Consider the following 25,663-nt stretch of genomic DNA (forward strand, 5'->3'; position numbering starts at 1 on the left):
GATATGATAAACCAATGGTTCTATTTCAATTGCAATGCAGCCTCAAGGTTGGCCATCTATAGTAGTAAACGGCTATCCTCGTTATAAATCTCTAAAGTGTTATTGGTCTCTTCTTGAGAAATATCTTTCTTATTTATAACACTCAATTCTCTACATTCCCATCATTGATCTTTAAAAGGTTATGATATAATAACACGAGTGAACGATTGGGTTGTAATTACAACTTGAAGATCCTCCAAAATCACTTGTGTCTCCTTGATTGAAGCTTAATCTTGGGTTTTTCTAATTATATCTTGAAATATCTCTTGGTGAGAGTATTAGAAAGGAATTCTCTGGCCTTGACTTTGAAGTCTTAAGAGAACATTTGGAAGGGTTTGTACAGTGGTCCTTACATATCATTAAGGATTCCTATGGAAGGCTCTTGTAATCAATGTTATAACGCCCTTGGGAGGAGGAATGAGAATGGATTTTTTGGGTGTCTTGAATAATCACTTGTTGCAACCACAAACCCCAATGAGACAGGACTATAATCTCATAAAGGATAGGTTACAAATACTTAAATAATAGACACACCCAACTTGGCAGCTGAACATTTTCAAAGGGAATGAGATCATGCTTGACAAATATGCCCATCTTATTATCCAAGATCTCAACAATCTCAAGATCTTTATATTCCAAGGGTAAACTAGACAATGTAAACCAATAGGATGTAAAATAATGAGTATTGATTTCTAGTTTAAGTTAGGAATATAAGCTAAAGTAACAATACCATAACCTAAATAGAACCAACCTTTAAATGTTTGGACTAAATCTCTAAATGTGCATCAATAAAAACAGTAAAAATTATGGGTCCATCTTGCAGAAAAATTACCCCTTTCTAATCTTCCTAGTTGAGGAGGACCCAATCCCAAATATCCTCTAGTTAAAATAGGGTTTTTTGAGATTTTTCACACAAGACTTGTCTTTCTAAGGAAGGAGATATGGGGCGAAATCATGCCTTCTAGAAGGGTTCAGATGACCAAGGTGGTGCATGTTTTCTACATGTTGAGGGCTCGATGACTTTGTTAGATTTTTTTTCACTAGATCTTCTTCATTTTATTTTTTTGTGGCGCCTTTGGCTTGACCATAATTATATCTTTGTTCAAATTACTTGGTGTGAACTTCTTGTTGTTTGGATTTGAGGGAGGTCAATTTGATTTATCCTCCTGCGGTTTTGATGTCGATGAACCCCCAACGCTTGGCTACCATAGTAGAACTTTCTCCTTTCTCATAGGTCGAAGATCTTGGAGGACATAATGAGTTGGTTTATCTCCATTTTCCATTGCTTATAGGTTGGTAGCTTGAAGAGAAGTAATCGCATCTACCAGTTGTGGTTCACATATGTCAAATGGTAGTTTCTTATGCCCTTTACAATGACTCCCAATGTAGAATATGGGATTTAGGAAAAAGCGTTTAACAAGTTGTACTATATTCTTATAAAAAAATATTTGGGAACGAGTGTATATTTATTGCCAGATTGCCATATCTACCATGAATTCCATTCCTAACCTTCTTTGCAAACCTGCAATTTTAAAATTCCTTTCCCACCCATGTTGTTGTCACCCTTACCATTCTCCACAACATTCACAATTATATAGGTTTATGATGATTTGACATTGAAGCTAAAGAATAATTTCAAATCTTAGGAGTGTTTTGTATTGCATGTTTTGACTTATGTTGTCTCGAAAAATTTACTAGTTCTGAGGTAGGGTTTGAGAACCTTGCAAATCTTTCTTTTTGAAAAGATTGTCTTATTTGTTTCTGCTAAGTTGTGTTGTCGTGATTGTTAAAATTTATGAATGATTTTCTCTGTAAAACTTAAAAGAGAAGTTGATTTTAGATTATCATTGTTTTTTAGAAACAAAGAGAAGAATTTTTCTTTGTGTTTTTGTGCAAAAAACTCTGATGAAAATTTAGATCTAGAAACTCTTGTTTTCAAGTTAGGGAAATTATGTTGGTGAAACTTATTAAAACCCTATGTTCTTGAAAAAACTTACATGCAAAGTAATTATAAAATTTGAATATTCATCTAATTTGGGGTTTGATTAAACTCCTTTGTAAATCATTTATGAAATTAAACCAAATTAAAAATCATAAGCCAATAAGGCATTTTGATGCAAAATACGAATTGAATTCAATTTTCTATTTTTTTTCATTGTGAGACTTATATATCAAAATATATTTATATATTTTATAAATAAAATAAAACATACAAAGAATATTATGCTCAGAAAAGAATTATTTTTCTGGAAAATTATATATAATAATATATATAGATATTCATATAAAATAATATATATGCATGTAAATAAATATAATTATGCATGTGAAAAAGTATGCATATATCTTAGAAAAATAAGTATACTATCTATGCATGTTTTCAAAGTAGATAGGCACATGAAAATAATATATGCATATTTATTTTTAAATTTTATATTTTAATTGTTGAGATTATAAACATATTATTATTATATACAAATTTCAAATTAAAAAATAAAAAATATTGTTGTTTACTTAAATAAATAAATAATAATTGTATTAGTTTTATAATTGAGTTTTATTATTTATGATTTTATACAAATAAGTTCAATAAAACTATTAAGTGGATATAATTTATTATATATTTATTAATGCAAGTGTATTTATAAGTTAATAAATATGTAGTTGTAATTTAGTTATATTTTAACAAGAGTTATAGTGGAGATTATAATATAATCATTTAGTTTATGATTATTTGATATTATTGGTGAATAATAAAGTTGACTTCTAGGTTTGATTATGTGTATTTTTTAGCATCGACATTTTAGATCACACTATGTAATCTATCATCAAGATGAAAGAGTACAAGATTTTAGCTTTATATTTAGATTCTTCTGAAGTGTCCTCCAAAAATAACCAGTAAACTTAGTATCTCTATTTGAAACAATAGTTTTAGGAAAACAATGCAATCCTACCACTTCCTTCAAGAATAATTTAGCCACATGTACTACATCAGATGTCTTCTTACAAGGTATGAAATGATTCATCTTTGAAAATTTGTCAACTACTACCAAAATAGAATCATTACCTCTCTGAGTTATAGGCAAACCAAGAATAAAAACCATATTGATATCTTCTCAAGGCTTATCAGGTACATGCAATGGTGAATACAATCCCACATTTTGACTAGTCTAGTTTGTTGTTTGACAAGTTTTATAACTTCTCACCATCTTATGCACATCCTTATAAATCTATAGCCAAAATTATCTATCTAAAATCAATTCCATTGTCTTATTAATCCCAAAATGTCCAGAGAGTCCACCACTATGCTTCTAATTCATGTTGTCTCTCATAGATCCTTTAGGTATACACGACTGAATTCCCTTAAACAATATATTATCATGAATGAAATAATTAGTTCATTTGTCCCCTATTATTTGTTCTTTGCAAGCCTTCCAAGGTTCCACAAAATTAGGATCATTTTCATACAAATACTTCAAATCATTAAAACCCAGTACCTTAACTCTCATTTCTATCAGAAAATTCCTTCTTCTACTCAAAGCATCTGGAACCTTCTTTGACTGTCCACTCTTATGTTTCAATGAAAAGGAAATGTTATGCAAAAACTCAACCGACTTCATATGTCTCTTATTCAACTTATTATGACTTCCCAAATACTGCAAAACTTTATGGTCAGTATACAACACAAAATCTTTAGGCATCAACTAATGTCTCAATTTCTTCAAAGCTTAAACAATGGCATAGAATTCTTGATCGTAAACTGGATTTTTTCTCTTAGCATCATTCAATTTCTCACTAAAGAAAGCTACAAGTCTTCCTTCTTGACTCAAAACAACTCCTATAGCACTTCCACTAGCATCACATTCAACTTGAAAAACTTTACTAAAATCAGACAAAGCAAGTGTAGGCAATGAACTACAAACTTTTTTTTCAATGTTTCAAAACTCTTTTGCGCTCCATTTGTCCACTTGAAATTATTTTTATCTCCTCTCATAGTCTCAATCATAGCATTACAAATAGAATTGAAATTTCTAATGAACTTCCTATAAAAACTTGTCAATCCATGAAATGATCTTACCTCTCTAATATTCTCAGGTGTAGGCCAATCAAAAATAACTTTCACCTTCTTAGGATCCATCTTCAAACCATTAGCTGAAATTACAAATCCAAGATACACAATCTATTCCTCTTTCAATTTTGCAATATTTATCTAACATGTTCAAGTTGTTCCTCTTTAGTCTTACTAAATGTCTAAATGTCATCAAGCTACACAATCACAAATTTTCCCAAGAATCTATTCCAAACCTCATTCATCAACCTCATAAAAGTACTAGATACATTAGTTAGACCAAAAGGCGTAACCAACCACTCATACAAACCTGCATTAACCTTAAAAGTAGTTTTCCATTATATCATCCATCCTAGGCAAAGGAAATCTATATTTCATTGTTATCTTTTTTATAGCTCTAGAATTAGTGCATATTCTCCATTCTTTTTATGTGCTGACACAACATGTATTGCACAAGGACTCATACTTTCTCTAATCAGACCCTTCTCAAGCAACTCTTGCACTTTTATATTCAATTCATCATTTTCATCAGGTGTCAATCTATATAGTACTAGGAAAACTAGCTCTCAAGTTCAAATCCATACAATTACTTATGCTTCTTACAAAAGGCAAGCCATCAGGTACATTATTAGAAATAATGTCTTGAAACTTTACTAACAAGGATTCAATCTCAAGTGCATGTTCTAACTCATCTTATTTCTCAGTCTTTGTAGGAATCAAAGAAAAACAAATATTATGTTCTTTCACATCCTTAACAAATTTATTACCTTCAACTAGACATACTGTGATTGTGGTGCAGTAATTCTCATCATGTTTTTCTACTAAATGCAACAATATTTGTTTATTTCCATCTACCCAAATAGTATTTTGATTCAATCTACCATCATGCAAAGCATGTCTATCATACTGCCAAGGTCTAGCCAAAATAATATGACAACAATCCATAGGCATAATATCACACAAGAGTTCATCATGATAATTCCCAATTTTGAATTTAACAAGCCATTGCTCATGTACAAGAAATTTATGCTCCTTCTGGATCTAAGAAACATGATAACGTTTAGGATTTTCCAATCTCTTCAACTGTAATTTGTTAACCATCTCCTCAAATTCCAAATTATCATAACTTCCACTATCAATGATTACCTTGCAATATTTTCTAGTGATCGTACATATGGTTTTGAACAAATTTCTTCTCAAAAAAGGTTCTCCGTCAACTTCTTCATTCCACAAGATCCTTCTTAACATCAAGTTCTCACCATTTTCAATTTCATTAGTGTTTCAGCAACTTCTTCACAATTCAAAGTGTTTCTATTATTTTCTCCAATCTTCTTTCTAGAAAGTACTCATAAACCAAGATCTTTCTTACCTTTTTCCACCATTATTGTTTCTAGAGTAACTATCATAGCTACCTCTAGTGTAATTACCTCTATACCAACATAATCTTCCTTCCATTCTGATTTCCTTTATCTTGCATTGTGTTGTCAGATCTTCTACTTTCTCCATACGTTCTATCTCTCCTTCTCTAAAATTTGCCGCCTATTCCTCTCTATTTTTTATCATGTCTCTTTTTCAATATTTCTTTAGCCTTCAAAGTGTAATGATGATATGCTTCTTCTACATTTTTCATCTTAACATAGCTGATCTCATCTTGAATTGATGACCTCAAACCATTCAGGTATCTAGCCACGTTCTCAACTTCATCATCCACATGTCTAGATATGATATCAAATCTATAGAATTCTTCAATATATTCCTTCACACTCATATCCTTTTGCCTAAAAATTTTCATTTTCCTCAATAAATTAACTTGGTAATCTGCAAGGAAAAAAAAATCTTAATATTTCCAATCATCTTCATCCATGTCTTGATATTTTCCTTTCCCCTTTTTAGTCTTTCAATTTGTAAATGATCCCACCAAAGTGAAACATGATCTTCAACTTTGTGACTGCTATCTTAACCTTCTTTTTATCAAGAGTGCCTTCATACTCAAAGTATTTATCCATCTGAACAATCCAATCTAATATAGCATTAGTCTCAAGTCTTTCATCATAGAAAGAAACTTCAACAGCAGGTCAAGCATTTGCCCTAGACAAAACTCTGAGAAGAATTCCTCCTCTTGTTCAACCTCAGGTTCAAGGTTAGATTTGATGCTTGCTCTTCATCATCACTAACATCTTCAAGATGCACTCTTCTTCTTTGCATTGTCTCCATAGCTTTGAGTCTCACTGCAATCAACCTCAACATGTCCATAATAGCATTATCAACATTTCATCTACCACAAACCATCTTGGAAATAGTTCTTGTGAGATCATAACCTTCCCCAAGTTATATGTCAAATTTCAGATCTGCCACCCTATAACCAAATTGAATAAGGTTCTCCACGATCCAAGCCTCAAAAAAGAACTCGCTTTGATACCACCTAGTGTAGAGCAAAGTGGGAAGGCATACAACATGTACAATAAACTCATCTTTAACCCTTCCACCTCTCCCCTACTCAGAGATGCACGTGGAAGCTATACATAACTCAATGAGACCATAAAGAACACAAGGCTAGATGCATCATATTCATAGATGTAATTAGTTCACTTCACACAAAAGAAACCACAACATGCCCAGCTATGAGGCCTTCTGGGTTGCGGCCTTAAACAGAATTTAGAATTACAATTCAAGAGTCCAAGCTCACATCTTTCGTTTCTATCCTCTAAGAATGCCTACTTTTCAACATCTAAACAAACTTCTTTATAGCTAGTTAATCCTCAAGTTGGCTAGTCAAGCATTTAATTACAGTATAGATCAAGACTTAGAAGAGTAAACCCAAATCCAAGCAAAGGACAATGAGATCATGTGCTCTTAAAGGTAGGTCCATACATGTGTTAGGAGTCAGCTCCCAATTGCATAAGACACCATGTAATCAACAAAAACCATGTCAATCAAAAAACACGCTTTGCTAGAAGAAAATAGCAGCAAACGGAGAGCATGAAGAATGGCACTGAACGCGAGAAATAAGGAACATAAGAACTCACACACTTAGGACAAGATCTAGGATAGGTCCTCGACATGATGACAACTATGCACAACATGAAAACAAAAGCAACAATGGCTACTTCGTGAACAGAAAAATTGGTACAAAAAACATGAATTATTTTTTTGTTGAGCTTTAAGTCGTTAATATGGTAATTGGAGCAGTTAGAAACTTGGAAAGGAATGAGTAAAGTACACAGAATATTGCAAACATGTTTCAGTTTCAGGTGGCATTTTTTCAGTATTTTGTTGTTTAGGTATTTCAATTCAAGTAGCTTTGTTTTTTTTTTTTTTTAAACATTTACATGTCAAAATAACTTTCATCATTATGTTTAATGTGGTCGTACATAACATCCTTATTGGGTTTGTCTTTATTTAATTTGTGATAAAGGTAGTTTGACACATCCACATTGATGGGTTTACAAATCTATGATCTGGGTATTACAATTTTACATGTCATTGTATTGCATCTTCAACATGCATGAATTTATTCTTTATGGTTTTAAACCCTATATAAAGGAATAAGTTTTTAAAGAAAAAAAAATGTATTTCTTATGTTATGTATAAGCCAAACATGTATACATAATATTGTGACTATTGTGTCTTGTATGTTCAACTTGAGTTAGAAATTTATGTGTTAATACATATCATATTATGTTCTTATCAAACCAACACTCATTGCATTCTTTCTTAAACCTACTCAAAGGTCTATGGTTCTTGAAATGGGTAACATGTTTTTTGCTATGTGTCATCATGATTACATTGTCATCACGTATAGTGAGTCATTGTAGTTGAACCCAACTTGACTTTGTAGTATGAAGTATTGTCATTTGAGCATGTCACAATTAAACCAAAGAGTAGTATATTTGTGTTGTCATGCATTATGTCAAACTGAGGTATGATTGAACCCATGTATGGTATTGGAAGTTGGATTTGGATATGAAGTAGTGATATGGATTCCGATAATAAGGCTTTCAGTTTGATAAAGACAACTAAAACAAACATTAAAGCATAGCAGAATATTAATTTCTCAAAAAGATATTATTGGAATATAAACCAAGTTCATTTATTGGTCCCGGTGAGAACAGAACTGTGTACTAATTATGATTAAAGAATTCAGTTCTTAAAAGAATTATGATAGAGATAAATATACAAGGATAATATTGTATATTTAAAACAAAGACGTCAAAGGTTTATTCTTAAATAATTATTATGATGATGAAAAAGAAACATATATGTATTCACAATGATAGACATGTTATGAAAACATTATGTGATGTTCTCAAACAGCTGAATTTCATTTAGTTTGGAAACTATATATACTTACAGAGAAGAATGATTTGGGTATACAAACAAAGAATTTTGGTCTTTAATGAAACGCATTTTTGTCATGTGCACCCATTTAAATATGTTATTCGGAAATACTTGATTGTGGATAGTGACTTTGACTTTATATTACATATAGTTTAACACAAAGCTTCATTTGTGTTCAATGATGTATGATATTGGGTTGTAGTGAATACATAAGCTAAGATTTTCTGACTCTGTGTATGAAAGAATTGCAGTAAAGTTGTAAAGCCACTAAGGTATAAAAGAGTATCAGGGAGATAGCATTTGTTATTGAGATAGTTGTGTAGCTAGTGAGGCTTTGTAAAAGATGTTTCCAGACTAGTTTTTACCTGAAAGGTTTTCCACTCATGCAGTATCTTGTGTTATAGTTTCATGTGCATGTCTTGTCTTTATTTCATTGTCTCCATTTATCTCATTTGGTTTGTTACATAAGTGGCTTAAAAATTAAAACATTGATTCATCTCACACCCACCCCCTAACGATATCATACTCCAATATATTGTTCTAACCTTAGGTTAGTATTTCCTATATCACCTTAATTTTGTGGGTCCTCCAAATTATCTTGTTCAATTCCTTCTTGTCACAATTTCTTTCATTACTTTTCTCTTTTAAAGAAATATCTCATCTTAAATTTTGCATCTTCATTTGTATAAATGTGTCTTGAAGTCTTAGATGGATGACTCTTTTTGCTAAGGCAACACAAGCACCTTTTAGGAGGATCCTCATCTTGTTTCTCTGTATTAGTCATTTATTCATCAACTCTCTCTTCTTCCTCAATTATCTCTTCTTCAACCCTCTTTTCTTCTTCTGTCCTTACCTTTTCCTGCTTAAATTTAGAGTGTTTTTTTCAAGGTTTTCTTATAAAATTAGTTTACTATAGTTTTAGCCTTTTTACTAGAGTATGCAGAAGTTATTAACTCCTTATGTTTCCTTAGTCTAGGTTTGAGTGAAGAAATCTCTGGTCCAAGGAAAACTTTTTCCCTTATTTTTGTGAAGTTGTAAACAAATTCATAGTAATTGTGGTTGATTTCTTTATAAGGGTTTTTGAATTATGTATTTCCTCGTTATCTCCTTTAAATCCCTGTATTCACATGTAATATCTTTTATAGTGGGAGCTTTTGGAGGGTTTGGAGATATTTGAAAGGTCTGCATGAAACCTCAAACAAAAATCGTGCTATCTTTCTAAAGATCATGCTCTTCTCGATCATGATGGATGATCAGGTATTCCTACAAGAACATCTCAATAAAATCAAGGACATTCTTGATGAGTTGGGATTCATTAGAGAAGAAGACTTGGTGGTAGTCACCCTAAAGATTCTCACATCTTTGTACAAGCACTTTGTTGAAACTCAAAACATTGCTTCCACTCAATCTGATGTTTTATTTTATAGTCTCTATATGATTCTTCTACAACAAGATTGCTAGAAACAGTAATTTGGAAGTGGCATCAACTCATCTTCTTACACTCAATCCTTCTCAGTTGAATCAACAACCCACTATTAGTTCTCCCAATCTTCTCAACAAAATCCTTCTGCTCAATCATTAGAAGGCCCAAACAAGAAAAATGGTCATTGCAGCTACTACTATAAAATTGATCATGTGAAGATGGACTGTCAAAAACGGTTAGTTACTCAAGCCAAGGAATTTAGTTCGCACCTCAAGTGCATGTTGCAAGGCACACTAAACCAAGCGAATTTCCCTTTTACGCTTCCATGGCTAAAAGACATACAAATCATGTAAAATCACCTTCTTAGTATATTGATTTAATTACCTCCGACCGCTTCACTCGTCATCAAGATTGGTTCACAGATTTCCAACAATTCTCAAATTCAATTATTTTTGGAGAAAAGTGCAACATTGCTAGAAGAGGCAATATACAAATTTAGTCTAGAGGAAGGAAACACATTTTCCTTGATGTGTATTATGTTTCAAGCATGGAACTCAATCTTCTCTCCACTAGTCAAATTCTGATACATTCTCCTCAATTCGGTGTGACCTTCAATTCACATTAGTGTAGTGTTATTGATCAAGAAACTCAATCGACAATGGTAGTTGGTGTTGAAAATTATTGTAGTTTCACACTTGTTCACTCTGGGGATTCTCGTGATCCTGTTAGGGTAGCCCATAGCTCCTCTATTAATACATGCTAGCGTCGACAGTATGGGCACTTGAATGTGCACTATCTTTCACAGCTTGTTCGAGAATATCTTCTCACTAGACTATTGAAGAATTAGACCCAGAATCTTGGGAGTTTGTAGAGCATGTCAAGCTAGAAACCAACATGTCATACTCTCTTTTTTTACGGTGACTCCTAGAAAGCTTCTAAGTTATTTTAGTTGGTGATGTTTGTGTATCTATAGCTACTCCCTATATTACCAGCTCCATGTATTTTTTACTTTATGTTGATAATTTCATTCATAAAATGTAGGTGTATCTCCTTCATCAAAATCATGTGTTTTTTGCATTTCAAAATTTCAAATCATTTGTAGAGAAATAATCTAATCAACATATTATTACTCTTAGAGCTGACAATGGGGAATAGTTTTGTTCCTCGACATTCTCCCATTTTTGTGATCAGCATGGAATAAACCATCAATTAACAACACCCTACACAACAAAACTTTGTCATTGAGATTTGAAATCACACAATGACTGAAATCTTCCAATTTGTGCTTGAAACCAAACAAGTTCCAAAGAAATTTTGGCCTAAAGTAGTCCACAATCTAGTCCATCTTTTCAACCACTCTACTACAATGGTTATCAAGAAGCAAATTCTGCAAGAAGCTCGATCAAGTCATAAACCAAGAATCAATCATCTCAAAGTTTTTGGCTCCACTGCATTTGTCTATTCATGATGCTAAACGCACCAAGTTAGATGCCATGAGCCAAAAACTCATGCTAACTAACTAAAGTGATATTAACAATGTTTATCGTGTGGTGACAATGAAACTAATTGTCTCATCTTCAATGGTGATGTTGTCTTTGATGAGCAAGGGTCATTTGAGCTCTCCTTCAATTATCAATTCAAATGATCAATCTCTCCAAGCTCAAGATATTCCTTATATACATCTAATGGGAGGGCTTCAACTAAGAAGACTCACATTGTTCTTGTTCCTACCTTTCCACTAGTTCCTTCTCTTTCAAGTTTACCTAGCATGCAGCTACACCACCTAATTTTGCTCAAGATTCATCTAATCTTCTATTTAATGATGATGATCTCCTTGCACCTTATTTTTTCATATGTTAGCACTTATACTCTCTAGTCTAAATGGTGGGTAAGACGATTGGTGATCTTCGTGATGATGAGCTTGTCGAGGGACGTAGAACTACTCATAAGAAGAGAAAAATCACTCTATAAATTTTGCTCTCATGGCCAACATACACAATATGTATAAACCTCAAACATACACAAAGGTGAAAGGGATACCCAAGTGGGACACAAACTAAGCATTATAACCCGTTGAGAAATAACTTGAGTTATGTTGTGTCTTCCTTAAGGAAATAAACCCATCAACTACAAATGGGTCTACAAAGTCAATTACAAAGTTGATGGCACTTTACAAAGTACAAGGATCATCTTGTTGCCAAAGGCTTCTCACAACAGGAAGGAATTGACTATGAAGAGACCTTTGATCACTGCAAAGATTAGCACCATTAAATTAGTCATTGCCATGGTGACTAGGAGTGATTGGAGGATCTATCAAATGGACCTCAAGTGTGTAATTGAATGGTGAGCTACAAGAAGTATAAATGATGCAACCTCTTGGCTTCAAGGTTGTGGATAAAGAACACCAAGTACTCAAATTGGTGAAAGCACTATGTGGCCTCAAACAAACTCCTTAGGTATGGTACATAAGAATTGATAAGTACCTCATAGATCAAGATTTCCAAAGGAGTCTTAACTCAAATTGGTTTGTCAAAATTGCTAGCAGTGATATCATCATTCTAATTGACAATTTGATTAACATTAATAGTTCTAAATTATTATTGATTCAAGAAATCACACGAAATCTATGTCAATCTTTTGACGTGGCAGCTCTTGGACATATTCACTATTGCCTAGGTATTAAGGTTTGGCAACAGTTATATGGCCTCTTTGTCTCTCAAACTAAGTATGCATGGATTCTAGTGGACAAAATCAAAATACATGATCGAAAGCATGCATCTACCCCTATGAATTTTGGTGTCAAGGTATCAATTAAATTTGATTCTCCTATTGAGAATGAATCTACATCAGACAACTAGTGTTCAAGTTGATATGTCTCACTACCACTAGACCTAATCTCAATTTGCAGTGAGTTACATATATCACTTCATGACAACTCCCACTTCAAGTCTGTCAATTGCAACAAAACACATCATGCACTATATCAAGGGTAATCTTGATTTTGGTGTCCTCTATGAACAAACCAAAGATGTTCCTCAAACTAGGAAGGCTCTATTGATGACAAAAAGTTTACTTTCAAGCATGTTTTCAGTTGGGCACAAGTGGTATCACTTGGAGCATGTTATGAATCAATTTGGCTCGGTAGAATGCTTCTAACATCCATGTCCCAAGATGGCCCTCCAATCAAGGGGTCCTCAAACATTCCAAAAGTTGGTTAAAGATGGATCCATAGATTGGCATTGTGTTCCTATCGTCGATTAAACTACTAATATTCTCACCAAGTCCCTACTTACAAATAAGCTTGTCAAATTCATGGGACATCTTAGTGTTCTTGACAAGTTGATCATTAAGTGAGTGTATTAAAATAATATCTTCTAAGTTACTTTATTTCTATTTTGTTGGTTACTTTTAAATATTCTTTACATCATGTTTAAAAGATTATTTCTATTATTTGTATCTTTCTTTTTAGAAACATCTCGATTGTAAACTCCACAAGAACATTTCATTCTTTCTAAATGAATCATCCAATATATTGCTAAATCATGTCTAATACATACAGACATACATATACGAAAGCAAATAGAAGAAGGGTGATAAATAAAGGATGAGTGTGTGTGTGTGTGTGGGGGGGGGGGGGGGGGGGGGGAGAGGAGTGGGGACGCACGCACGCGCAAGAAAATAACAAAGTAAGGCTAGGCAAAGGAGGACAACAAAGAAGCAAGGAAGAGGAAACAAAACAACAAGGGCAAAGAAGGACCAATGAGTCAAGGATTGGAAAGGAAGCTCAAAGAACTAGGTAGATAGATAGTAAACCAAATGATCAAAGGTCCAAAAAACAAACAAACAAAGAAAAAACAGAGAAAGAAAAAAATTGCGAAGCAAGATGGTAATTTCTTAGGTTGGATAGCAATAGGGACCAAGCATTACTAAAAGACCAACCATCATCATGATTAAGGTTAATGGGATGGTTGTTTATTTCTACACCTCTCAATTTTCTTTTGAAAAATGTATCCTCTCTAAACTCAATTTTAGTATTTTCAAGACAAATCTGATCTTGGTGGACAAGGAATGGTCAAGAAGATCAGATTTGAACACTTGATTAGACTTAATTTCAACACCATGCTCTTTAATCTTAGTGTAAAAAGAATGCACCACATGAACAAACAACTTTGCAAATCCTTGCATCTTGAAGAATGTCCTTGGAGTGTCTTTAAGAGACAGGATGAGATGTCCTAAAGTGGCAAGGGGCTGGAAAGCAAACTCAAAGGCCTTTATTAAGAAGAACTTTTGAGATCTTGTTGGAGATGCCTTCAATAAAAGGAATGGACACAAACGGAAGATCAAAAGAGGGGTTTGGCTTGGAGTTTGAAAGGAATAGATCATTGGCCTGCTTGAAGGCTTTGGAGATCTACCTATGAGAAAACCCATTTAATATGAAGACTCTGCAAAGATTAGAAAGCTCACATACTAAGCATTTTTTATTACATATTTGATAAGCTCTCAAGGTTATGGTTTTGAGGATCCCCAAATTTTAGCTAGGAAAGTGATGGGAAGAAGAGAGGTAGAAATTAGTGAGTGCTTTACAAAACTCTCAATGGCTGAGAGTCATTAGGCTTCATAGCAAGCAAAATGTCAAGGAAAGGGAGCTGGTCATTGAATTCAGTTTCCTTGGTAAACGAGATGCATGAGCTTAAGCTCTTGAGAAGGGCATGAAAATCCAACTTATCAAAATAACTGCAAAAAACAATGAATACAAGGGCCCACATCACCCACCACAGCCCTAATCTATGATCAATACGATGCAAATGATGCAACTGTGTAGTGAAATTCTCCAACAATAATAAAGGCAGCCAATAGTATAAAACCCTATAAGCCAATCTTATGCCTACAATACAGTTTCAGTGATCATGATTGTTATCTATTTCGTCCCAGGGAAAACTCATTTCAGTGCCTCTTCTTTTTTGAGGACTGCATTCAATTCATTCTGAAATTTTAATCCTTTAGCATCACAAACAAGAAAAACCCCTGGTAAAGTGAAAAATCTGTTTGAAAATAGTGTTGAAGAAACAATGATTCCTCTTCACAATGTGGTCCCGTGTGCAAAGCTAGTGACTACTTGAATACCAGCTCCCACAGTTGTCATGCACTCACTATCCAAGGTTTCATCTTTGCTTCTTATCAATTGATACCACCTACAAAGTGATGGCAATCAACAATGAAGATGATATTCTTTGATTTTGAGAAACCAAAAATGCCATAATAATATCACAACAGTGCAGATATACCTTAAACGCACCACACAATGATGCTTTTGTGAATCTACAGAAACAAGGCTCAGAAAGAGCCAGAACAATTACACACCTGCAATAGTCGGGATCTCAAGAAGAGCAGACCTACAGGCTTTGATACCACGTTAGAGCAAAGCTCTTAAGCCATGATCACAACAGCTACAACTTCCACAACAGAGAAATAATAAATCACCAAGAAACGATATATTGATGGCATGATAAGAAAATGTACAATGAGCTTGTTTATACAGGCATGAGCGAGAAAGAGAGCACCAATGAGGTGTGAGGGTAGCTACAACTACCCGACACAAATTACTAAAAGTATAGGTAAAAATAAACTCTACCTACTCACCTAAAAAACTGTAATACAACTTTGTGCCTAAGTTGCACTTAAGCACATAAATAGGTAAGACTCCTTTAGTCCAACAAATTTTATTGGGCTAATTCACAGAAAGAATTCAAGCAATGATATTACCCTCCAGCGATTTGTCACAACATTAATCCCAAAGTCATGATAACTACCCAAGATTGAATGCCCCTTGTGGATGATATGCTTGAGCAGACATGTAGAATGCTATCAAAAACTAAATGTTTGGAGCCAGTGACGATATTTGCTCAATCATTAGATTAGCTTGGCCCCATAAAATGTCTACCTTCTGAACTCAAGTCAAGGATTGAAAATATCCACCACTTACTCTTTTAGTTGCTTTAATAATGTCTATTTGTCAATTTGACCTTTACCATCAAATGCGAAGATCCAAAATCATGTGCTTAAAAAATACTTAACCAAAATACTAAATACTGTTTTTAAAAAACTGGGCATGCCAACTTGATTAAAAGAGATAAAAAAATCAAATTTTGTGTTATAATTAAAGCCTTCAAACTTTAATATCTTGTTAAAATCCTGCAAATTAATTCTGGCTTGTCTTTTGAAAAAAATGTTCGATTTGTAAAGCTCCTAGATCATTGACAGTGGGTTTTCCTCTTTGAGTTTTGCAACGTTTTGGCTGTCTGGACCAGAGTGAGCCTAAGCCTGCATCCTGAAATAAACAACATATTAGATTGAGTTTTGGATGAATTTCATAGCATATTTCAGAATATTGAGGTGATACTGTTGTGGGTGGATTTGCATTTTGGGGCACTTACCAAAGATTGTCTTGGATTCTTCAGTACTTTTATCTGTCCGCCTCGCCCATTGGCTCCTACAGCAATAAATGTTCCACTGGAAGGATTCTTTTGATTTTGTCCTGGTGAAGATAATGAACTTTTAGCTTGTCTGCACCATTTCCCAGCAATTTCACTCGCTGATTTAGACACTAAAGAGCCTCCTGTCATAGGTTCTTCGCCTGCAAATTCAATCAATGATTTTGAAAATTTGCTTCTCTGAAAGAACCAAAGCCACATGAAACCTTCCAAAAGAGTAAAATGAATCAAATCTTATCTTCTTATGAAAGAAATAATATTGAAACATTCATTCAAACTTCCACTATTGTTCCTTATTCTAATGGAATGGTTTAATTTCTATTGACCTAATTTAACCATGGTCAAAATCTCTAGTACAGTTGCAAACACCCACCTATCAGTGAATACCCAAGATGAGCTCGCCCCACTTCCCTTTTAATTGGTAGGAAGGAATTATCATCAAAAACACCCATTGGCTCTCCTTGTGTTTCTTCAGTTGAACTCAAAGTTACTGGCCTGTCTGTTGTCCAGTTAATTTCGCTATCATTCTCTCTCTCCAAATCATGTGGAACTCCTGTTGCAAATTTAAACGAAGGCATTGGAAATTTTAGTCTTGCTCTGTCCTGAAGTCCTACAGCCAGATAGAGCAGTTCTTTTAATGGTTGGCCAAAGAATCGAAATTAAATTTCTTTACCTGGTATAGTACACTTTGAAGTGAGTGGGTATGAACGAGTATGTTTGACCACTTGTTGTCCTTCATTTCCACTACTAACAAATTGATTTGTATCATCAGATGTGCAATTATTGACATTTTCATGACATCTTATAGTGCTTACATTGCTCACACCAAAATCTTGCAGCCCTTCAGTACCCTGCATAATGGGTGAACCTCCAATCTTGTGAGCTAATTGGCATGTCTCTGATAATTGACCTTGAAACTTTTGGGAGACTGCATTGAAATTGTTTAATGGAAATGTTGATTTGATGTCTTCAGAAGTGTGCAAAGTGTTATATTTTTTAAGAGCTGAATAATCTTTTACTTGAGTTGCATTGGACTTTGCAAGAGACCTTATGATCACATTCTCTTTTTCTTCAAGGATCCTTTCAAGTTCCTGTACCCTAGCCTGCTTACAATTACATAATATAGTATTAAGTTTCATTATAATTAAAGTATCATAGTGCCTCTACCATCCATTTTCATTTTTTTATGATACTGAAGTCAAATGGTCACCTTTAGCTTCTTTATCCTCTCAACTGCCTTTTCCAGCTTCCGAAGAGAATGATTTTCACCCATTCCAAGTTGGTTGCATTTTTCCAGCAGCTCCTTATAACTCCTGGAAGTGTTAAAGCCAGCTCATTCATTACAAATTTCAACAAGGCAAACTAAAAAATCTCAGTTCAATACACGGAAAGGGTCAGTATATGAACTTCAAATCAAAACTGAAACACCATTACAATCATTTGCTTAAAATCAAGTATGAATAGTCCAGCACAAAGTTGCATTACATGAACAAATAATGGACAATAAAAGCATGCACTACTTGGCAAGTTTGTAACAAAGCAGTCAATATTAAAATTATGAGTAGAACAATGTAAAAAGATTATTCTCTTGCAGACGAGTCTCTAAGCTGTGCATTCTACCAGTCCAGTTTAGTTCAAATCCAGTACTGGCCACGTTCAAGAACACTTGCAACTTGAAAGCAATGAACTTATTCTGGTAGAACAATAGGAAAGGAAAATTTAACTGTTTGCTTCTGAAAGACCATCTAAAGCACAGTTGGATTTAAATTTCAACTAAAGTCTGACTCAAACTTATTTTGTGATATTGCTATCAGGATTCAACTGTGTAGTTTTTTTAATTTTAGTCAAACTCATCGATCCATGTTTCATGAGTAGTGGTTCACACGAACCCATCTCTCATGATGTTTATGCCTATGCCTGATTTTTTGAGATTATGATGTGTTAGATAGTTTCACTGAGGCTTGTGCCAGTGGTTACCAGGATTGATGTTGTTCCATGATTACACTGAGATGTGAACAGCGGTTGCACTATGTATTATTTGTCCGGCTGCACTTGACTAGGTTTCTGTAGTAGAGTATACTCATGTGTTTGACCATGTTGACATATGTTTTTAGTGCCCTTTTAAGTTGTTGAACAACTGTTATTAATTCCATCATTAAAAGCTTAAATGATTAGAAATGATTTATCTATATTTGATTCATTGGTTTATCGTGCTACGGATAAGTACCTTGTCTTTTCAGTAATTTTTGCAAAATGGGCTATTTAAATGAAATTAATTAGATGCTTTAATTATGTGATTTCGCATAATTGTTGCTTCAGCTATTATATATTGTGAATCTACACTTGATTGGGTTCATTTATTGTGCAGGACTTATATACTTGGCAGTGGCACATGGAGTTAGGGATCAGACCTTCCATGTTGAGCCAATATCGTCCCTGTATGGGCAATGTATCTTTTATTATTATTTTAACCCTCCGATAATTGGTAAATCTGGATTCACAATGCATTATGTGATTTGACCCATAAGCATGTCTGTGGATTTAGGATTGCCGTGGAAAAGATTAAATTAATGCTTTTTGATGGCTTAGAGGGATTTTATTTATTTTATTTTATTTTCCTAGCTAATTTGCCATAGATGAATTCCAGTTCAATCGGAATTGCCTAATCTAATTTGGGAAACAGGGGCAAATAGATTATTAATTGAATTAATAATCTATTTTATAAGTCACTTGATAAAATGCTTATATTATGCCAAATAGGAGTTTCTATCCTCACTTTTCTTTTTTCATGTTTTGAAAAATAAGGAATTTCCTCCAAACCCTCTTGGAGAAATTCCTTCATTTGCTCGTTGTGATCGATCTGTTTGCTGGATTTGAGCATGGAGTGGCTCATTGGATTCGTGCCGGAATTGCTCCACTTCCCCAATGGTTTCTTTCGATTCGGTGGCCCGTTTATTTTACTGTGGCTTTTCTCGTTTTGCCCACTTGGCTGCGAGGTAGGGCTTTCCCATTGATTGTTTTGGCTTTGTTTTAGTTCCTATTTTCAATAGTAATTTGATTGGAGGTTGAGAACTAGTGTTCCCCTCCGTTTTGGTATACTAGTTCTACCCGGTTGGGCAGGTATGAACACTTTAGTGTTCTCTGGGGTCTTAGTTTGAAGTTTTATGCCGTTATGCTGGTTTTTTTTACATATGAGCTTGGAACTTGAATTTTATTTGATTTTTGGGAGTTTGGTAGCCATATGGATAATGGATTTTAATTTCGTCAATTTTCGACAATGTTGATTTTTGAGCGATTTTACATTGCCTCGTTTGCATGCCATCTAGTTTTCTTGGGTATTTCTTGATATTTATCTTAGTCGTGGATTTGGAATGTCTATTAGGTTTCCAATCCAACCATAGTTTTCCTTCGCATCATTGGTATTCATGTAGAATCCACACTCTCGAATTTAGGCTGATGGAGTGAGTTCATGATGTTTGGTGTTTTATTGGCTCATTGGGATTCATGTCAAATCCGTACTCTTGGATATAGGCCAGTGGAGTGAGATTGTACTTGTATCATTTGTTGCATTTCTCATATCCAACTCATGCATAGGTTTTATGTGATTATATTCGTGAAGTTGGTTGTGCCCACATACGAGCAAGTGTGTGTGCATATAGCGAGATCTTGCAAGACCCTAACTCCCAGATATAGGCCACTTGAGGGATTGTCCAATTAGGGGTTGGGTTGGGAGCTTGCATTGCCTATGAGCACTCATCATGTAATGACCACGGGTATGTAGGGTAGATGTGTGGAGTGGCTTCTCTTGTGTACCCCAGCCCGAAAGTGTCCGATAAGGTAACATGAAGAGGTTTTAACAAGTGATAACCAAAATTAATAAATAGGGATAATAAAATTTAATGATAAGTGAGAACTTGTACGTTCTCTGAGCGTCATGATGGAGTCAGTGCGAGGGTGTAGTGTTGGGCCTCTTGTAGGAACGTGTTACTACACTAGGTGTTGGGCCTCCTATGGGAGTGTGTTACCACACTAGTTATTGTGCCTCCCAGGGGAAGCGTGTTACCATGCCACATGTAGCTTGGGCTTTCTGATGCCAAGCGCTTACACTCCACTAGAGTCCCTACATAGTTATCCTATAATGGGTTTGACCAGTGACTTGAGGTACTGCATTATCTTCATGATCATATAGATGTTGGTATCATATTTTACTTGGCCTGTGTGTGAGCCATGGGTGCTTGTCTTATGTGATTGTGGTCAGGTCATTATCTTCATGACCACGGTGGGTGTGGGTCTATGGGTACCATGCAGTTGGAAGGCGTAGCTACCTAAACCATTGTTAGGGACTAGTGTACAGAGATGGTTGAGGTCAATGCTAAATATACACTTGGTACTTCGGTGTATCTGGATTATGTTCTCTTGAGATGTATGCTTTACTTTGGATGCATTTGATATCATGTTTAGATGATGATTAGTATGCTACTAGATGCATTCCTTTATCATGATGATTGTAGCTAATTGCTTTGATGATGTTTCTTACCACTGCTTTGGATTAGTGATGCTATTGGTAGATTAGCATATTGGATGTACTTGTGTTTTATGATGTTAAATGATGATTTTTGGTTAGAACGAACTTATGAAACAACTCCAACGATCTTGTTGGCAAACTGAGATTCACGCTCGGGGGTATGGTTAGGGCCCTTGAGGTCTCATGATGCCATTATGTTAGGGAGGAAACGAGCTCGGTTAATTTTATTCGGTTATATCTCCTTGATAGATTTGTTTCATTGTAATGTTGCTTATGCTCTTTTTGTAGATCGATGTTGTTTAGAAGAGTATATCTTATTACGATATGTATTTTAGCTTTATTCAACTTCTTAGATTTACTTTTATGCCCTCGAGTGATCATTACTCGATTTGTGTGGATTGAGTACTCCCCGATGTGGAGGTTTTATACTTAAGTCTGTTTGTCCTTGCATTGTGATCTTGTTGTCAGGTTTTGTTGCCTAGGAGGAGCATTCTCTCACGCGACTAAGCAAAATCTCGCGTGAGTATGTACTTTCTCGCATGGCAGCGCAAAGTCTCGCGCGGGTGTGTACTTACACGCGTGGCAGAGCGAAGTCTCGTGCAAGCCTCATGTGGAGTCTCGCTTGGTTCATGGAGGATTCTCGCACAGTAGTCAATCCTATCTCGAGCATTACTGTTGTTTTCTCTCATGGGAAACAAGTAATGTTTTTACGCACTTAGTGAAGATTCAATTTGTAGTTTTGATTACCCTTTTGGGTAGTACATCTTCCCGTTTGAAAATAGATCAAGTTTAGGGTGTATAAAATATATCGTTTAAGTATACTTAAAGTATATTTTAAAATATGCGACAATTCATTTGAGATAAGTTCCAGCTCTCAAGGACTTAAGAAGAAGATTCTATAAAATTTAAGGGCTTAAGGATTTCATACTTAGCTCATTTTAGGGTTCAGCATTTGTCTTTCAACATGGTGTCCAGTAGATGAGTGGTTGTAACCTTGAGCCCTCATCTTGTGCATGACCATTTGAGGGTCTCTGCTTATAATTCTTGAATATGTTATAGTTAGTTGGAAATGGATTTGTATGTTTAAACATGCTAGGAACTTTTACTTGGGATTTAAAAAGAATATTTCCTTGGTATATTCTCATGATTCGTGTGATCTTTGATTCATAAGTTATGGTTTAGTGCTTGGGGATCTTTGGAAGTGTTTGTAAGACTTCTGTTGGTGTAGGTGAACATGTGAGTTTAGCCATGTTCCCTATTCTTATTACCTTGTTTAGATGTTTCATTCTTGCACTTGGTTACTTTATGTTGTTGTTATGTAACATATCTTAAGAAAAACATTATTCAGTACATGTTTTATCCTTGTGTTCCAAGGATCTCTAGGTGGGGTATTACAAAAGTGTTCTACAAGGAAAAAGTAATGGTATTCATGGATAGCGGTGCTACAAATAACGATTTATTAAAGAGGATGGAGTTAAAAGCTGAAGATTTTGAAGGTTTCAAGGTAGTTGTGGAAAATGGATTCATTACCCCTAGCACACATCAAATTCAACAACTAAGCACTACCTTGGGGTGACACCAAATAAGTGAATATCTCTACATAATAAACATGGCTGATAAAGATGTGGTCTAGGCATTCAATGGTTGCATTCCTTGGGTGGATATTATCAATATTTTTAAAAGATTGACCTATCCTTTCAACACAATGAAAAGGAAGTAATTCTACAAGGGCTATTGGATGGATCTCCAAGGGTGGTCTCATCCAAAAAATGGAGAGATCTTTTAGACCTAGGCAAGTAGAATGGCCCGCACAAGGCATGATCCTTGATATATTTGTTGGGATTAACGAGATAGAAATAACAATTACATGCAAATATATCCAATATCAGAAAATAACAAAGCACACAAAAGAGAATACAAGACATAAAGATTTAACGTGGTTCACCCAATCCCCAGGCCACGTCCACCAAACAACGAGTCCAATATTTTAATTACCTAGCAATTACAATCCGCAATCCTTTACAGCTCAATACCATCGCAAGAAGCTACAATCTCATCATAGATAATAAAATCCCTCAACCTACGCCATTTTATACAAGATTTTCGCCGCTTACAAAATTAGAGCCAAAATAAGTAGATTAATAGAAAAAATATAACTCCCAACAACTTTTACAATAGTAAATTCATTTTTGGCTTCAGGGGCGCAGCCCCTTGACACCACCTTATATTGCGACAAGGAACGTGCCTGGGGTTGCTAACCCCATAAGGGGCATTGCCCCTTGACCCCTAGAGCATGAGGGAGCTGTCCCCAAACCCCCTTAGTAGAACTATGCCGAATGAATTGGGGAAAAATTAACCTTCGAGTTTGATTAGGCTCCATTCAACAACAATCTTCCACTTGTTGATTGATCATAGCATTGCTAAACTTGAAGCTCCCACTGGAATGTAAACCACCCTAGACTTTGTTGTTCTTTTGTTTTGTTCAGTCTAGAAGACCAACCAAAGCTGAAGAGGAGTTCAACTTCTTCCTTGTCACTGTCTTTGTAAACATATCTACTGGATTATCATCTGTATGTATCTTTTCCAGCTTTAACTGTCCATCATCCAAAATTGACCGAATGAAATGGTATCGCAACTGTTTGTATTTTGTCTTTGAATGTAAAGCAGAATTCTTAGCAAGATGAATGGCACTCTGGCTATCTATAAACAAATAATTGTCCCTCTATAGGTGTCCCAATTCTTCTATGAAGAATTGAAGCCATATCATCTCCTTGGCTGCCTCTGTAGAAGCAAGATACTCTGCCTCAGTAGCGGATAAAGCATTCACCTTCTCTAATGGAGAAATCCAACTCACTATTGTCCCACCAACAATAAAGACATATCCTATAGTAGTCTACCTGGTATCTAGATCCCCTGCCAAATCCGATTCAACATAGCCTTGTAAATCAGTAATAGAGCTTCCAAAATGTAAACATTTACTGGATGCACCTTTCAAATATTTGAGAATCTGTTTAACTGCATTCTAATGCTCAATCCCAGGATGACTCATATATCTACTAACATTTCCCACTACATGTGCAATATCTGGGCTAGTGCATATCATAGCATACATTAAACTTCCTACAGCTGAAGCATAAGGTACCTTGGACATTTTAACTTCTTCTCATGTCTTTGGACACATCTCCCTACTCAATTTCAAATGACCAAGCAAAGGTGTGTTGACTGTTGTGGCATTCTTCATAGAGAAACGTTGCAACACCTTTTTCACTATAATCAACCCGAGATAGAGTCAAAAAATTTTGTTTTCCCTAACTCTTCAAATTTTCATACCAAGGATTTGTTTTGCTGCCCCCAAATACTTTATAGCGAAAGAGTGTGCTAACTGCTTTTTCAATCCCTTAATGTGATCCATGTTAGCCCTAAGTACAAGCATATCATCAACATATAAACATAAAATAATGTAGTTAACATCATCCAACCCCTTAAAGTAAACACAATGGTCTAGATGACACCTAGTGTAACCATGCTCATGCATAAAACTGTCAATTTTAAGATACCATTGTCGAAGTGCTTGCTTTAAGCCATATAAACTTTTCTTCAATCTGAACACTAAGTTCTCCTTACCTTTGATCTCAATTCCCTATGGTTGTTCCATATATATTTCTTTATCCAAATCACCATGAAGAAAAGTTGTTTTAACATCAAGCTGCTCCAAATGCAAATCTTCAATAGCCACAATACTTAAAACAATACGAATAGAAGTCATTATAACAACTAGAAAAAATATCTTATCAAAATCAATTCTTTTTTTCCGTGAAAATCCTTTTACAACTAACCTGGCTTTGAATATTTTCCTACCTCTGTCGTCTTCTTTTAGCTTATAAATCCATTTATTCTATAAAGCCCTTTTATCTGCAGTCAACTTACATAAATCCCAAGTCTGATTTTTTAGCAAGGAGTCTATTTGATCTGTCATTACAGACTCCCACTGAAGCTTTGTATCCACCTACACAACTTTATCATAACATTCAGATTGACTAGCATTTGTTAATAAAATAGAATACAAAGAGATAGAAAATCTTTTTGGAAGTCTACTTAGCCTTGCAAACCATCTAACATTAACTGGGGCTTATGGTATTTGTTGTTGTTGCGAAGCATGAGGAACTACAAGAACATCATCTTTTGAAGTATCATATAGTACCACATAATCATTTCTTTTCTTCTCATATTACTGCAATAGATCTTTGTACAACACTTTCTTATTGAATATGACATCCCTGGTTCTTACAATTTTATGATTTTCAAAATCCTAAAAACCCTATAACCAAATTCATCAATGTCATATCAATCAAATACACATTTCTTTGACTTAGCTTCCAACTTGGTTCTATTTTCAAAATCTATATGTGCAAATGCTTCACAACTCAAGGTTCTGAGAAAATAATAACTCACCTTCTTATCAGTCCATACTTCCTCTGGAATACCACAACCCAAAGGAGTAGAGGGACCTCTATTAATAAAATATATAGCAGTATTTACAGCCTTTGATCACATGTTTAAGGGAAGCTCAGCATGTAACCGCATACTCCATGGATGCTCCATTATTGTCATATTCATGCGTCTAGCCACTCCATTTTCCTATAGAGTCCTTGGACCAATTTTTTGTCTATGAATATCATTAGTGGAACAATAATCTTCAAACTTGTTACTACAATACTCACCATCATTATCAGACTTGAGACATTTCAGCCTTATACCAATCTCATTTTCAACCAAGC

The 25,663-nt window shown here is 34.8% G+C and overlaps 1 protein-coding gene and 1 long non-coding RNA gene across 2 annotated transcripts in view; both read right to left on the reverse strand.

Annotated features, from left to right (window-relative positions):
- Positions 1 to 14,686: 14,686 nt before the first annotated feature.
- Positions 14,687 to 15,204, reverse strand: LOC149542809 (uncharacterized). Its single transcript, XR_016355525.1, has 2 exons — positions 15,155 to 15,204; positions 14,687 to 15,061 (listed from the first exon to the last, which is right to left on the reverse strand). It is a non-coding gene; the product is annotated as an uncharacterized LOC149542809 (long non-coding RNA).
- Positions 15,205 to 15,961: 757 nt separating this feature from the next.
- Positions 15,962 to 25,663, reverse strand: part of LOC149542810 (uncharacterized) — a 95,318-nt gene continuing 85,616 nt past the window's right edge. Inside the window, exons 7-11 of the mRNA XM_089797699.1 lie at positions 17,571 to 17,673; positions 17,034 to 17,463; positions 16,734 to 16,913; positions 16,304 to 16,503; positions 15,962 to 16,197 (exon numbers count right to left, since the gene is read on the reverse strand). Coding sequence (XP_089653825.1) covers positions 16,069 to 16,197; positions 16,304 to 16,503; positions 16,734 to 16,913; positions 17,034 to 17,463; positions 17,571 to 17,673 — 1,042 coding nt within the window. The 3' untranslated portion in view covers positions 15,962 to 16,068. The remainder of the gene's footprint in view (positions 16,198 to 16,303; positions 16,504 to 16,733; positions 16,914 to 17,033; positions 17,464 to 17,570; positions 17,674 to 25,663) is intronic.

The sequence above is a fragment of the Cupressus sempervirens genome, chromosome 8, assembly GCF_028749045.1.
Source record: "Cupressus sempervirens isolate cs-2001-9-10 chromosome 8, ASM2874904v1, whole genome shotgun sequence".
NCBI lineage: Eukaryota > Viridiplantae > Streptophyta > Pinopsida > Cupressales > Cupressaceae > Cupressus > Cupressus sempervirens.